This window comes from Polistes fuscatus, unplaced genomic scaffold (genome assembly GCF_010416935.1).
Source record: "Polistes fuscatus isolate 324 unplaced genomic scaffold, CU_Pfus_HIC Scaffold6, whole genome shotgun sequence".
Taxonomy (NCBI): domain Eukaryota; kingdom Metazoa; phylum Arthropoda; class Insecta; order Hymenoptera; family Vespidae; genus Polistes; species Polistes fuscatus.
The window spans coordinates 5,684,198-5,700,772 of record NW_025113140.1 but is presented as its reverse complement, the minus strand read 5'-3'; the positions used below and the strand labels follow the sequence as shown (position 1 = coordinate 5,700,772).

Genomic DNA, 16,575 nt, shown 5'->3' with positions numbered 1-16,575 from the left:
ATATACGACATTTAGTCACAATGAATGATTTTTGAATATTGCTCCATATTTACATATATATATATATATATATATATTTAATACCTAACCATCAAGAAATATTATGCCCAATGTATGGTACATCTATTCGTACAATAACAACTTTTTACACTTACTTATTTACGATTGTTCGTTTGTTTTGTTTACTGTACATAAATAGACAATGGAAAACAAAATATCTTATCACTCCGGAATTTCTGATTCGGGTGTAGGCTGCACTTGTTTTTGAACCATACATGATCGAGCTACTGATTCGAACAACCTGCAATAAAAATTATATGTTTTAACGTCTCTTATATATAAGAATAAAAATAAAAAAAGATAATATCTACAAAACATACTTTTCTATTTCTGGAGCGCAATGAACAAATTCGTGCGTCCAGAATTTGTATGTAGGATTCTTAATGAGTTCGATGAATGTAATAAGAAGGCCCCAAGGATGAGGTCTGTTGACAATGAGTCTTTCGAGAAGGACCCTCGTAATTTGTTCCTGTATTGCTTCAGTATTGGCTTCAGCAAATAAATAAAGTAGCGTACAACTGAAATAATGTGTATGGCTATTGGGATAGCGAAGCTGATTAGCAATAGCATTTAAAAATAAGTAACGACCTTCGGTATCAAGATCGACAGCAAGATTTTGGAATATGTCCATGTGCGCAGAATGCGCGATTGTAGACATGTTAGGTGTATGGCCTTTACTACGTATGAAGGAAATTGCTTGGGTTCCAACATAAAGAACTAAAGCATTCATCAACTGAATGTTATATCTTACACCAGCTTCCTGAGATACTTGTAGATTGCTGCGTAATTCTGACAAGAATGTAACTGGTGCACGAGCTTTCAAATAAGAATCTAATTCCTTTTTAAAACTGAGTGGTTGAATCATGGAAGCAAAATTAGTTAGCACTCTTGGAGCATGGGCAATTTCTTGAAGCATATCAACTTTTAAATTGGGAGTAAATGGATCAGGCAAGCGCATATTTCTTGGGAATGCGCTTAATATAAGATTTCTCATTTGTATACAATTGGGTGGAATTACGTCACAAAATCCATAATGATAATCGCAAAGGAACTCTGGAAAATCGTGAAGTAATACGAGTAATACTCGAAGAGTACCTTTGTACAGAAGCGTTACGGGTTTTGCAAGTTCTGCGTTGCGCAGATAAGGAGCAAGATATTTGAATAAGTCGATCAGAAGTTGAGCATACATTCCCCAACATTTTTGTTGGGGAGTAATAGCTAGCATACGTCCAATGAAAACCCTGTGGGAAACGAGTTCCAACCAGGCATAACAAAAGCCTGAAGCTTTGGCAGGTCTTAATATGTGTAACGTATGACAGAAGGCTGTCAAAACTTGGTAATTGACTGCTTCTAATACAGGTTCAGGAGCACAAAGCTCTAAGAAGAGCATGATGAAAATTCTATGGTATGGTAATTGTTGGAAATCTGTTCCACGCATTTCGTGATCTTGCAATAATACTCCAGCAACTATTCCAAGTACTTTGTTTAATAAATTGATTTTCGTATGAGTATTTGTTGTATCACCAGAATGTTTTACCAATAGTGCAACTAAGCGCACAAAAGCGTCTAACGAGTGAAAACATTTCGCGCGAACAACTGAAGCAACCGCATTGGTTTCAGTTAATGCACGATAACAAAGGTCCACGCACATTTGAGTGCTTAATTTAAAAAATCTAGTTATGAGGTCATCAGTTTTTAAAATTCCATGGATATTCATTTGATGAACGAACATTCCAAATGCTTTAGTAGGATCACGAGAATTAGTAGGATTATGATGCATTGTAACCCATTCACGTAATAAATATTCAGTTTTCTCCATTAATCCTGGCGGATCATCAAAATCACGGGCCTGTAATTAAGAAGTAAGAAATAAATAACAAATTAAAACTAATATCTTTGAACCTAAAATACCGCAGAATTTACTTACTCTCACCTGGAGAATTCCAGAATGGATATGTGCTGTCGGTCCTGCAGGTGCACGATCGGCTAGTACTGCAGGGTCATGATTTGCACGTAAGGAATCTATTAGACTGGTAAGTCTAAAGAGTGGAATTCTATAGGAAACACATAAAAAGAAACATTGTAACATAATGCAATATCTCTAATATTAGTATAATATTTACCCTTCTGGTGGAGCTCTATGATGTGTAATTCTCACAAGTATTTCAATCGTGTGAAACAGATCAGATTCTGTTACATGTGTCGTTTGTCTCTCATCAATAAGGTATAGCTGAACCAACTGCATAGCAAATGCAGTTGCCATAGCATTACTAGCATCCATAGCTTGCGCTAGAGATAAATCATACTGTGGAAGACTGATCAAATGAGATCTAAAAAGTTAAAACATTCATATAATTTCATATAAATTACCATTGTGAATTATATGCTGTAACTGTTAAGTTTTATATGTTTAAATATACCTTATCAAACAATCCACTGCTTCAAAGTTATAACGAAAATCTTCTCTACATTCCGTTAAGAAACGAGTGACGTGTTTGTTTGTCCACTGCATACCATAAGCACGTGGATCTTGAAGACATTTCAGAATACGTAAATGAAGTTCTCTATAACGTAGGATTATTTCTGAATCCATCACTCCACTAGATATAGTAGGACCATCCAGCAATCCTTCGACTGCCTGAAATATTCGTTGCAATGGAATTATTTTTAACCCCTTGCACTATGCTGAAATTCAGAATAAGCCGTGCCTAACCCCTATGCACGCAAATTGTCGCAAAAAGAGTCGAAGCGACAGAACCCGAGAGTCAGAACTTTAAACACGATATCTTACAACTGAGTGTAAAATAGCCACGCTCGTGTTTACTTCATGTGATGGTGTTCTTGTGAAATTCAAATGAATTTGAATCCAAAACTTTTTTCTCCTTTTTTTTATACATGCTGGGGGGTTTGACAAAATTAGAAATGATCAAGAATATTATTTTTTGTGAAGAAGACTACGAAATGTGTACACCTCGTGTAATGGAATAGTAACACAATTGAAGAATGATTGAAGCTTTCTTGGCCTCGTCGAATGCATATATTTACTACGTTTTCAAATGTTATTTTGACTACGACAATGTATCCTAAGTAGCACGTAAACTGCATTGGGAATTAAGATATAAAATATTTATTCATATAAAGAAGAGAAAAGAAGAGATATGAGTCCATTCAGATGTTCTTGTTTGGCCCGAGATTAAGACCACGAGTACAGCTCGTGATATTCATGTTTAGCCCAAAATGTCGATTACGAGCCTGACTCGTGATATTTATGTTCGGCCTAAAATTTTCATCACGAGTCAGACTCGTGAAAATAATGCAAGGGGTTAATAAATATTATTAGTTCCATATATTTAGTATTATGGAGGAGTTCTTACTTTTTTCAGAAGCGTCATTGCAGCACCTGCATCTCTTGATCTTCTAGTATGAATAATAGATTCTAAAAGACTATGAAGTGCTACATGATGTTGAGGCGGTGCTGCTGGACCCATTGCAGAAAGCAAGACGTCTACCTCGGCTGCTAGTTTTTCTAACATCGCTCCAACTTCATCGTTACTTACAGCAGCTGCGTAAGCAGCTACTTGTTGTGCTGTTGCTACTGCAACGGCTGAATTGGTAGCAAACGGAGCTACAGTAGTTTCCTTAAAAACGAAAATATAGAAAAGAATTAATATTAATGATATTATGAAAAGAATAAATTAAATTTGAAAATTACCGTCACTGGTTTTGGCACGAAAAGCGCTTGAGTATCTCTTTCAGATAATGGCAAAAATCCAGGAATATTTCTAGCAAATTCTTCATACACAGCCATTTGCTGAGGAGTTACTCCACCAACTTTTAATCGAATTTGTTCTGGCATTCTTTCAGCTTGATATTTAGCTAAAGGATCGCAATATCTTCTTCCTTCCTGTCGTGCAATTTTTCTTAATTCAATTTCATTCAACAAACGTTTGTCCATTTCTGGTATTGCTTTTTCAACAGCTGTTTTTTGTACAAACGCGCAAGCAAGTTCCATATTATCGGTAGCTACAACAGTTGCAGCTTGCTCTGCTAATTCTTTTTGCTGAGCAGTTGTACCCATCATTGCTGTTAGAAAAGCTTGCTTCAGATTTGTACTTATTGACGTTAAAATCTAAAAAGAAAAAAACAACTAATAAATCATATATATACATACATGATTCTATCATACATTTCTACCGTAAAAGGTCGATAACTTTTGGGTGACTATGTCCATCAACTATACGTTGTCCACCGGAAAATGAAAAAAAAAAAAAAAGGAAAAGAAAGGAAAAAAAAAAAATTGAAACCAAGAAAATGAACAATGTGTTGATCAACGAAATAGAAAAGATCTCTAATATTAATCAATAATATGTTGATAATTTACCTGATCTCTACATGTAATCATAGCCATTCCAGCAGTTAAATTGCGAACCATATGACGTGCCGCTGTTCGCATTCTTACTTCTTCAGGATCTAAAGCAAAATCTTTTCTTACTATTTGTTCGCTAGTAGTTAAAGCTATTTTTATAGATCGATCGACTACTGGATGTATCCATTCTTGTATAGCTCTTTCAACAGCAGGACGAATAAACTGTTTTAAATGAGGATGCGTTTGAAATAAAGGTAACTGAAAATAAATAATATGTTAATAAAGTTGTAATCTTATGATTAATTATATTCTAAAACTTTGAAATACTTTATTTATTTAATACGTACTTGATTATTAATAGCAATATGTTGAGAAATGTTAGTAATGCCTGTAACAGATATATCCATATAACTAAAACGTGGTTCTGGTGGCCCAGTAGGCAAAGACGGTGTCGTGTTAGCAGGGGGTGGTGGTTGTTGAGCAACTATAGTTCCTGCTGTCGTTGGTCCAACTAATTCTTCGATAGGAGCTTGCGGTTGTTGTTGATTGTTTCCTGTTTCTGCTTTTTTATTAGGATGCGACAATTGATAGTCCAAGTTGCGTAATTTCTCTGGATCTTTTAAATAAACTGCTGGTTTTAATTCCTATAAGATGAAATAATTATTTTATTATCTGAAAAAAATAAAAAAATAAATAAAAATTAAAAGATACAATTATGTAAAACTTACTCCAACATCAATACTCAAGTTTTTACAAAGCACTTCAATTTCAAATTTTAAATTCAACTTTAAATCTGGCTCTTGATGAAGTTCTGCTAATACATTCATAATCGCCATTGTCCATGGATTGGGAGGACGAAAAACACGACTTTTTGCACAACTTTCCAAAACTTTAGCAACGAAAGGTACAACATAAAGAAGTTCTTGTTGACCTTTGTGATATGCTTCAACTAATAAACTTTTTAAATCAATGTCCACCTGTCATATTAAAATTAGAATATTAATACAATATAATAACATATATCGTGTATTTAAAAATAAAATTACCTGTAAAATAGGCTTATTTCTACCGAGAGTTAACATTCCAAGCCAATGTCCTAAATTTTTTAAAAGAGATCTATCAGAAAAATTAGCTATTCCTTTATCACTGCGTAATAATACCTGATAAAAAAATTGATAATCATTTAACATAAAAGATTTATACGTATAAATGAACGCTTAGTTGTAATTACCTTAATGTTTCTGAACGTTTCTCTGGTTACCATTTTATTAACTTCTGGAAGTTTTAAACAATCTAAAAAATTCGAATATAAAGCATGAAAATTTAATTCAATGCTAGCACGTTTCATAACCAAATATTGTGCCATCCAGGGCCAATAATCTTCGGTGACTATTTCTCGAATTTCATCACACTTTTGTTGCAAATTTAATTGACTAAGATTATTAAAAATAAATGCAGTTTTGTCTTGTAACGCTTCAGGTGGTGTTGTAATTTTTTCCTCTTTATCCGTTGCCACGAGCAACGTATCGATATTAGTTGCATTTGCAATAGAAGGCTGAGATTAAAACACAACACAATGATAAATTAATGCAAATCATTTTGTTAAATAAAATATTTCTATATAATATATTTACTCTGGCAGAAAGTGAAGTAGTTGGTGTCGTGGAAGGTTTAGCCTGAGTCGTACTTGTTGTTATAGTTGTGGTGGTAATAGTCTTGTATGGCGTTGTAACTGGAGCTAACATAGCAGCTATTGTTTTAGGAAGAACAGGACCCTGAGGTCTAGTAGGAGGTTCTTGTCCTTGCAAACCATATTCTATATACTCAATTAAGTGCGGTGGAAATTCACTAAAGTGCTGGATGTTTCTCACATGTTCGCAATACGTTTGATAATCTTTTAAACGACTTTTAAAACGATCTAGGGCTGTTATACCAAAATAATACATTTTGCTACCATCTGGCTTTCTCAAAGCATCAAGAACAAATCTTAATGCTAATCCAAGTGTCATATAGCTATTCACAAGACCCCTTTCAATTATCCCACCAAATAATTGTGCTGTTATTTGAAGTTCTTTATCTGGATATTGAGGAAAAAAACGATATTCTTCGAACAAATTTCGAAGCATACAATTGAATACTTCTCTCTCTCTTTTACTGCCTGAATCTTGAAATTTTTTCAGCATATCAAGAACTTCATCGATAGATAAGGTTGGATGAGGTGGATGATTGTATATGCATTGAAAGTAGCTATTAGCTTCGTCTTCGATTTCTTTTGATACATTTTGAGGCATATCAGGAAATAAAGTGGATGTTTCAGGAATTCTTGCTTTTTCTATACCCGTTGGTGGGCCGAGTCTTCCTAACCCTCCTATTGTACTTCCGGGTAAAACAGAAGGGCCTTGTGTCCCAACCGGACCAGAATGAAGTTGTGAAGATAATGGTAACATTGGGAATGGACTTGGAGATGGTCCTGTTAATCTGGAAGGAGATCCAGGTGCTGAAACTAAAGGCCCAAGTGCTCCTGGTAAATTAAATGCAGAACTACTAGGTGGTCCGAGACTGGATCCTAACCCCATAGAAGCAAGACTTGTACTTAAATTTCCAAGTGGATCCACTTGCTTAGAAGAAAACAGCTAAAATATTAAAATACGTATTAACATAAATTATGACAAATATAATTAACGTTTCAAGATTTATCTACAAGTGAATACATACCTGTCCTCCTAATGTCGCAGGATTAAATGGTTCTAAACCTCTGTGTCTTAAAACTCCTGGCGGTGGTGGTCTACTCATGGTGCTTTTATTTAACATTAAACTGCAATTTTGTACCATTGCCATTATTGCGTCGGAACACTCTTGAGAAACACTCCTGAAAATAAAAATTATCCAACAATAAGTTTAAGAACTTACAGAAAGACATTTACTACTAAAAAACTTACCCAGCACACACTTGCAAGCAAGCAAGTATTGTTGTAAGCGTTTCTTGTGGCAACTGACTTGCCTTGGGCACTGTAGGATCTTCTTTAATACCAGGGCCCATTACTTGTGGACACCGTCTTTGTAAAAATTTAACACAAGCAGCAACAAACACATCTCCATGGTCTCTAATCTTATCAGTCAACCATTTTTCTAATTTCAAATATTCACGTCGAGACGCTAGACATGCTAGGTCAATAACAAATGGAAATGATTGTGCATTCAACAACGCTGATAATGCTTTAAGATCTTGCGCAACATCTAAAATGCGCGACAGTCTTGTCTGATCATGGTCGCCACGTATATACCATTCAGCCATTGCATGCATAATAATAGATTTGATTTTCACATTATTAGCATGCCACGCATGATGTAAAATCACTGCTGAATTAGGATGATTTCCAAAAAATATAGGCATAAGTGTACTTAACAATTCTTGTCTAAGTAAAGTTATAGGCGGATTAATTTGTAGTAATGCTAAGACAAGTACGTCCGGACAATGTTGAATAGGCCACTTAAAGATTTCTTGAACTGGTCCATACAAACCCCTCTCAGCAATATGTAAAAGTAATTCAACAAAGTACAATGATCTCCATGTTTGTGCTTCCTTGCTATCTCCTTCTGGAGCTGCCTTTAATACGTCAACAGTAACTGAATGGTATGGATAATCAGCGAAACAAAATATGTCAGGACACTTCAAAATTTGTTGCACTAAAGAAAATTGACCCTCTACATTTTCCCAATGTCGATAAAAAAGTTCTACAGGAAAGACATCTGGAGGATATCCTTGATGTTGCAAACCTAATCTCAATCCCATAATTAATAAATTCAATCCCTGCCTATCTTTGATGATAAACTCAGCATGATCCAATTTCACTATAACTTCGTTCCATAGTATTGTTGATTGCTAAAACAATAGAAGAAAGAAAGAAAATAAAAAATAAAGAAAAATATACAAATAAATGTTGAATTCATGAAGAAATTGAGTTACATACCGTTTCCTTCAAAGTCTGAATAAAAACTTCAACATTCCAAGTGGTTGGAGGGATATTTTCTGATGTTTTTTCTTTATTAGCATCTTGAGTAGAAGCAGAATTTCCCCAAAATGATTGTAAGCCTCCGGCATCATCGAGATTATTACAACTACGTGCCATGTGAGATAAAACTCGAGCAATGCATGCTGGAGATATTTCTCTGGCTCCTAGGCCAGCCAACGCTGATCGACATTCTTCTACGCTACTAGTGAATCCATATCCTAACTCCATGATCAACTCCACTAGCGAAGTGCCATCCTAAAATAAACATTTTCCAAATATAATAACACCTTCCAATTGCAAATATAAATAATAATAATTATTACGAACCATTTGATTGACAGCCATGTTTAATTCAATTTTGGCTTGCGGAGTTTCCCCGTCGCCTGGATACAAGAGTGGTGCTAGCACCACTGGTACCAGTTCACGGGGAAAATCGCGCCTTAAATTCTTGAGAAATTTTTCCTTAGCTTCAGAAGAAACACCAAATTGATTAGGAATATGAAAAACCTGCGAAAGTATAAGGTGCAAAACTTCTGGCGATGAATCGTGTAATCCCTCCTCGTGATTCTTATTGCTTGTCTCCGAATTAATATAATTTTTAATTAATTCGGGTAATTGTTTTTTAACGTATTCTTGAGACAATGTACGAATATCAATATTTTCTGAATGTTGTAGTACGATAGCATAAGCAACTTCTTGTACCAATGTCAGTCCGAGTACCTTCTTCAGGTGTAAAAAAAACTGTGGCGATGGATTCAAAGTCTAAAAGAAAAAAAAAAAAAGAAAGAAAATTTAATGTATACAAGCTACATGACAAACTATATTATTCTAGAAAAGGTTAAATTTCTTTTTCTTTTATTATCAACTTATACAGGTTGTCTGAGGTTTTTCTAGCTAAACAGTGTCAGCATATTTTACACATGAAAATAAAAAAATAATATTATACAAACATAAGTTATTTAAGTCTTCATTAAATATCACTTTAAGTGTAACATAATCGACTGGAAATTTAAGGACAATCCCATTACTGAGTAAACATGAACATTTAAAATTTAAGTCATAATTTTTTAACATGTTGAGTGCAGCACCGATTTTGGTATTCTTTTCGCTCAGGCGACAGCGAGGAAGTACTTGCACTGTAATATGTGCAAATCTCAACCTTTTCTTTGCTTAAAATATTTTAATAAAGTTCATTAAAATTATACCATAATTTTTTTAAATATCATTAATAATTTAACCCTTAACAATGCCGGTCTCATGCACCAATGTCGACCATCGAAAAGTTCGCTGTCAGTCCTTAGAACCCGCTCTGTCCAAATGAAAAGTTTACTATCAGTTCCCAGGAACTGATATAGCACTCAACATGTTAATAAAGCTTTAAATGATTTATGTTTATATAACATCTTTTTATTATTTTCGTGCACAGAATACAGGAACACTATTTGACTGGATAAATCTTTGACTGCCTGTATATTAAGACAAAGATAACGCTTGATAAAATATACTGTATTATAAAATGGAAATAAATAGGACATGCAAAAGTAAACCTTCTGTTGATGTAAAGGATGATCTATTGCAAAACAGAAGTTAGAAATCAGAGAAGGCTTGCTGAGCAGATTGGTACACTCTTGCTTTAGAAGCTGTACTTGAAAATAATCCTTCGCACTTGATTCCGGTGGCTCTCCAGTAGAGAAATCGACGTATGAGAGCAAAGAGCGCAGCAAGTGTCGGTCTGCTTCCAGACCTTTCCACTGTACCAACTGAAATAGAGAATAGTGACTGATTTTATAATTAACAATTATTTCTTATAAATAATACTTTACATGCATATACATACATCAATAAGTAAAAATAAAATAAAACAAATATATTATATGTAAAAATAAGTCGTGAAATAGCTAACACAGTATGTTCTCTCTCTTTCTATTTCTCTCTCTCTCTCTCTCTCTCTCTCACACACACACACACATATACATACACACACTCTCCTCTCTCTAGTCTAAACTATATTTAAAATAGCGCAAAAATATATTTTAAGATCGAATTAAGAAACGTAACCGATGTATCGCGATAACAATGATCGATATACTAACGGAAAAATAAATTTCGCACGAGAGGTACAGGAACGAAAAAATGTTCGATCGATTGAATACCTATTCAAAAGAATACGTTATAATGTGTATCGTTTGAAGTTAGAAACCAATTTAAAGATATATGAGACGCGTTGTGGTTATGAAACACGAAAAGAACTACGTAGATGGGAAATAATTGGCTGTATCCCAACGATTAATTTTTCGAGATCATAAAGTAATTTGTAACGATAAAATACGAAAAAAAGTATTGAATACAATGCTTGGAAAGCATATTGTGCTATCATCGAAACGGCGTGATCGCGTCAGAAAAAGAAAGGCGGGAGGGAAAGGAGGAGAAACAGAATGAGGAGAAGGAGGAGGGAAAGAGACGTACAATAGAACAACAGGTCCTTAGACCTTTCTTCTTCTTCTTCTTCTTTGCTTTCTTTTCCCCCCGTAACCTGACCCTCCGCCCCTCACACTCTTCACCTTCGTGCCCCGCCATTTTTATTTTTTAATTTTAACACTTACAAGTGATATTTCCTTGCAGCTGTCCCGAAAATTTTTCTTATTCAAATTGGCAACCAAGTAACTGATTTGTGACAAAGTAAAAGACAACGAGTCCAGGTTCATAGTTCCATGAATACGACCTCGAAAGCTTCAAACACGTTTGAAGCTTTCTTCGGTATCCACGAATTGCCTCCCCGGATTCTTTCTTCGTAAAAAGCATGAAAACTACATTGGCACAATCCTGCGACCAACATCGGGATTAATATTTTGAAATACTATTTTAGATTAACTTCATGGCGAGCACAACAGAATAATACTGAAAACTTGACACACGGAGCAATATTATATCACACATCACCACTCACACTTTATAACACTCCACTGACCTCTTCAACTGGTTCTTCTAAATTCCTACTTGAATTAGTTAATATCGATAATTCCGACGATTTGTCGGTAGAGCGCACTGTACCGGTCCAATCAGAGCTGTCCGACATACATCAATTGTGCAACTAATACATAAATATTTTATTTGTTTATCAAATTTTCATTATGCACACATACTTTTTTGTTTTATTTTATTAATAATAGATTTATTTATAGAGAATAAAAAAGAATTTGATATTATTCCTAAGAATGTTCTTTTTCTTGTCCAATAATAACAATTATGTAATTTCCAAAGATTTTTAATTGATTGTAAAACGAATTAAATAGGAAATTTAAATAATTAAGTTAATGGTTATAGGGGAAATTTATTTAAAAATTTCGTATTAATATTATATCAATTTGATTAAATCGAACGTATGAGACGTCGTAAAGATTACACAAATCATACTTCCGTGACAATTATTGTGACTTCTGGAACACATTTCGAGCCTTGATAGAATCATCCGTGGGGTATAGAATTCGACTTAATAATGGTAACTTTGTGAACGTTAGAAAAGAAGTTACTGGAAAAGACAGATCTATTTGAGAATTGCGTGCTAGATAAAAAAAAAGCACATTTTATATCGAATTAAATAAATAAAATTAAATTGTCAGTATGTCTGACTGGGATACAGCACCGATTACTTTACGAAAACGTGCACCTAAAGCATCGACGTTAAAATCAGAACAGGTACTGTATTAAATCTGTGCTGTTTAGAACATATTAGAAATATATTACATTAGATTTTTATTACTGTTTATTTAAAAATAATTATCTAGATAAGATTAATGAGGATTTTTTAAATTTTATCTTTTAATGTAAATCTAGCCAAGTAGTACCAAAATAAAACAATTGAAAAAGTTTGATTTTTTTTAAATTAAGAACGACAGATAAACAAAAGTAGTTATCAAGGGAAAGAAAAGAATTAGAAATAAAAAAACTTTTACGTTTGACCTAATCTTATCTATGTCAATAACTGTATCGAGCCTAATTTAACATCTTTTTTCTTCTTATCAAGAATAATTATGTAAAAGAAGTTGTGTAACAATATTTATATTTACAGGCAGTGAATGCAGCGCGACGTCAAGGTTTTGCTGTTGAAACACAAGCAAAATGTAAGTTTTGTTTTTCCATGATCCACAAAATATCTTCGAGCTTTTAAAAAAAGATAAACGAGTATCAAATCAAATATTCCGATCAATTTAGACATTTAAAGCATACTAATATCATCTAATTATCAATTAAACAAACTAAAAAATTTTATGATATTTAAATAAATAATATTATTCTTGTATTATTTATAAAAGAAGATCCATCAATGTTTTAAATGTCCTTTGGTTTATTTTTTATGTCAGGGGGTGGTGGTGCAAATAAACAACACGTTACCACAAAGAACACTGCTAAATTAGATCGTGAAACTGAAGAACTTAAGCATGATAAAATTCCTCTTGATTTGGGAAAGCTTATACAGCAAGGTCGACAGGGTAAAGGATTGTCCCAGAAAGATCTTGCTACGGTAATATTGTGTAGCTCGGATATATTCGTTTATATCTGCAAAATGTATTCTAAAGCTTCTATTAAAGATTGGTTTCTATGTACATCATAAAAAAGAATAATACAATTATAAACACAAGAAATTTCAAGTTATAAAGAATGATAATGTTAAAAGTGTTGAAGTAAGTCGCCATGTTATGGTGGGTTTGATTTAATTAGCTAATTGTTAGAAAACAATAAAAATTAGCTAATTACTTCTAAACGGTAATCATTTATGATGTCTTGTGATTATAACTCTTGATAAATATTTGCTATTGTATTAATATTTATACTAAGTGATTAATCGTTTACATATTCTTTTTTTGCAGAAAGTTAATGAAAAGGCACAAGTAATAAATGATTATGAGGCCGGTCGTGGAATCCCCAACCAAATGGTTATTGGTAAAATAGAGCGAGTGCTTGGCATAAAATTGAGGGGAAAGGATCGTGGGAAACCGTTAATAGCCCCCGGGACGAAGAAGTGAATCTCGGGGGAGTTGGAATCTTTACTTTCTATTCTTATATATTGCTCCAGCAAAAAAAACTTCTAAGAAAGACGGTAGAAAAAAAAGTCATTGAAATTACCTATCTTTCTTTCCTTCGGTTATTTTGATATTACATGCTACTGTTTGTCTCTTTGCTCTGTAAAATAAAACAAGTGATATACGAGTATATATATATTAGAATATCATAATTACAAATTCAATAAAGTTTATTCAGTTACCTTTATATAAAACATTTATTAAATCTATTTAAATTATAAATTACTAATTGCATCAAATGTTAATTAAATAGCATTATAAATCAATGATCAAATAAAGTTATTAATTTATGATAGAATGCCGAATAGTAATCAATCATTCGACTAGCATAAAAACTGTATATGAAATAATCAATTATTAGATATTTTGCACGCATACATGTTGTAGTATAATACTAAACTTTTCTCTTTATGTATAACTGCATATTAATATTTGTAATTATGATTATATACGAAACATTGAGGTATGTATGAAAGCAAAAACTTTATTTATATATCACCACAATAATTCATACATCATATCCAATATTTTAATCCTTTCTTAACGGGAAGCTACCACTGGTTATACCATCTTTGGTAATAACTTTTATGCTTATCCCATCGCCAGTGTAAATATCTCTTTCTGCAGCAGATATAAAAACATCTTTCAATACTAATAATGCTTTTTCTTTTGTAAGTAATTCTGGTGTAACACCTTCTTGATTTTTATATCCAATCTGAAAATCGCATCAAATAAATATAAATATTAACAGAATTCTATTTAATTTTATGTTTCAACCTTCATTGTATACCTGATTATCAAGAAGCGGTTGTAAAAGTGCACCAGCAGATCCTCCAGCTCTGTACATTGACTTTTCGCAGTGTCCTATAGGATCGTAACTGTAAACGCATCCTTTACCATTCTCATCTAATCCAGCAAGTACATTGCTTACGTAATAAGGGAAAAATCTTTTATAGTAGAGCATAGCTGAAAGCATTTGAGCTACAGCTGGTGTTGTCATCTTCTTTTGATGTTCATGCTCGTACATCTTTTAAAAATAATTTTAATAAATAGTTCTGTTACAAATTAATATATTTACATATTATAATCTTAAATTACCTGCATACGAGCAGCTAGCAGTCGAGTCAAACTTAATGTATCGCACCAACAACCAGAACAACCTAAGACAGTTGTATCCGACAAAGAAAACAATTTTTCCTGTTCCCTAGTACAAATAGAATATCCTGTACTAAGTCGATTATCTGCAGCAATTATACAAAAATCTTCACCAGCAAGAGCAACGACGCTTCTACAAAAATTAATGTTCAATACTTAATTATTATGAAATATTATATTTACTATATATATATATATACAACAAATATTAAATGAATTTTAATTTATTTATGGATATATATATCCAAACGAATAAATATTAAATATATTATATTTGTATATGAATTTTGAAAATTATTGACTAAACAATATTAGGTTAGATTTATATTTTACCCTCCATTATCAGCGTAAGGGCTGAAATTTACTTGTTTAATTCCCTCTCTTTCATAATCAGGTAAACCCCGTGACATTCCATTCGGAGAATAAAGAGCCATATTTTTAAAGAAAGAAATATTGAAATTTTAAAAAGATTTAAGACCGACTGTGAATGACAATACACTTTCAATCGAACTTAATTAATTTGTACATATGTCGCACACTCGATGATATCGATAATCGTTGCGTGGAAATATGCTGATTTACTATTGGTCGTGATAGTTTCGTATCAGCCACTCACGTGCGACGAATATAACATAACCACGTGTTTCACATACCGATGAAAACTGTCATTAATGATATAAATAATTCTCAAGAGGGTTTAAAAACATTTCAATCTTACAATAAATCATTTATTTATATTATGCAAATAAATAATATTGCTTACTCAAATATTAAAAAATTAGATATATGTTGATAAAATTTCAGAGGGACAGTTTTCTCTAATTCTGCCTTATCTAACCATTGATATTTCAAATCATTTGCAACAGATCCATTTATGTATCGAGCTAAATAATAAAATACCTTAGCACCGTACTTGCCGCTTTCTTTATTCGGCTCTAAATATTTATATTTATAGAAACCGATAGGTGCATTTCCATAAAATTTAACCATCAATTCTGTACCACAAAATTCTTGCAATACTCTCTCCGCTGCCTTTAACATTGTAAAAGATTTACTTAATATTATAGTTTTATTAAATATATTTATATATAATAAAAATAATATGCTCTCTTACTTGTCTCATCGTTTCACCTTCTTTTCTAATACCCTGAGGTGGAATCCAAGATGCATCACCATTGATATTCTGTTCTACGAGTAAAACTAACGTTCTGTCCAACTTCTGCTGAAGACTAGTCTTGTCGTTAGATTTATCATAATCTAAAATGAGAAATGTATTAAAAATATAATACAATAATCTATTGTGAATTATTACTGAATTTATATACCTGTAACTTTAGGTGCGAATTGAAAGTTTTTTAATTCTTCTTGACACGTATCTTCAAATTCTTGCATTGTTTGTAAAGAAACGACATCCATATCTGCAGCTTTCACATCCAACGGCTGTTCTTTCTTGAGTTTTTCTTTTTCTATTTGGAGCTCGAAATCTGACTTCATGCTATTTTCATATTCTATTCTCTTTAATAAATTATAATAATTTGATTCTAATTCATTCATTGGTTTTGTTATAATTGGATGACGTTCAAGACATACAGCAGTTAACAAATCCCATTTGGATTTATTATTTTTATTTGTGCTTATTAATCTTTTACAATACCATTGAAAGACAGGAATTGTATTCTTAACTTCTCTTAAAATACCTGTAAAAAATTTAATTTTATTACAATATATATATATTACTTTAAAATAGAATATTATTAATATATAATTTTATTTACATAATGAAACATCAACTTTCAATGATGCTTTGAAAGCCTGCTTGAACATTTTTTTCTTCTTTTAATATAACCTAACAAATATTAACTTTAAATTTAATTAAATGTGACTAAGTAAAATAAATATG

General features: G+C 32.6%; 4 protein-coding genes across 7 annotated transcripts; 1 reads left to right on the top strand and 3 right to left on the bottom strand.

The window, feature by feature from the left end:
* Nucleotides 1–101: 101 nt before the first annotated feature.
* LOC122523659 (CCR4-NOT transcription complex subunit 1) lies at nt 102–11,440 on the bottom strand. 4 transcript variants are annotated; one of them, XM_043645566.1, is made up of 19 exons: nt 11,043–11,440; nt 9,987–10,199; nt 8,767–9,201; nt 8,398–8,694; nt 7,366–8,309; nt 7,142–7,295; nt 6,061–7,059; nt 5,658–5,981; nt 5,473–5,586; nt 5,155–5,403; nt 4,774–5,070; nt 4,442–4,684; nt 3,773–4,189; nt 3,435–3,698; nt 2,481–2,698; nt 2,184–2,390; nt 1,988–2,114; nt 381–1,909; nt 102–301 (listed from the first exon to the last, which is right to left on the bottom strand). In XM_043645566.1, the coding sequence occupies exons 1-19, from the start codon at nt 11,142–11,144 to the stop codon at nt 223–225; spliced, it is 7,212 nt and encodes a 2,403-aa protein (XP_043501501.1). In that variant the 5' UTR covers nt 11,145–11,440; the 3' UTR covers nt 102–222. The 4 variants fall into 4 exon arrangements, with proteins under 4 accessions (XP_043501501.1, XP_043501502.1, XP_043501499.1 ...); XM_043645567.1 differs by having other exon boundaries at nt 1,994–2,114; XM_043645564.1 differs by lacking the exon at nt 11,043–11,440 and adding an exon at nt 10,906–11,017.
* Nucleotides 11,441–11,896: 456 nt separating this feature from the next.
* LOC122523068 (endothelial differentiation-related factor 1 homolog) lies at nt 11,897–13,650 on the top strand. The gene is made up of 4 exons (XM_043644611.1): nt 11,897–12,135; nt 12,509–12,560; nt 12,801–12,961; nt 13,308–13,650. The coding sequence occupies exons 1-4, from the start codon at nt 12,061–12,063 to the stop codon at nt 13,461–13,463; spliced, it is 444 nt and encodes a 147-aa protein (XP_043500546.1). The 5' UTR covers nt 11,897–12,060; the 3' UTR covers nt 13,464–13,650.
* A 334-nt stretch (nt 13,651–13,984) lies between these two features.
* Nucleotides 13,985–15,206, bottom strand: LOC122523067 (proteasome subunit beta type-1). The gene is made up of 4 exons (XM_043644610.1): nt 15,009–15,206; nt 14,619–14,808; nt 14,311–14,547; nt 13,985–14,235 (listed from the first exon to the last, which is right to left on the bottom strand). The coding sequence occupies exons 1-4, from the start codon at nt 15,107–15,109 to the stop codon at nt 14,050–14,052; spliced, it is 714 nt and encodes a 237-aa protein (XP_043500545.1). The 5' UTR covers nt 15,110–15,206; the 3' UTR covers nt 13,985–14,049.
* LOC122523066 (39S ribosomal protein L46, mitochondrial) lies at nt 15,058–16,567 on the bottom strand. The gene is made up of 5 exons (XM_043644608.1): nt 16,451–16,567; nt 16,001–16,372; nt 15,790–15,932; nt 15,439–15,707; nt 15,058–15,337 (listed from the first exon to the last, which is right to left on the bottom strand). Exons 1-5 carry the CDS (start codon nt 16,497–16,499, stop codon nt 15,280–15,282), a joined length of 891 nt encoding a protein of 296 aa, XP_043500543.1. The 5' UTR covers nt 16,500–16,567; the 3' UTR covers nt 15,058–15,279.
* Nucleotides 16,568–16,575: the final 8 nt, after the last annotated feature.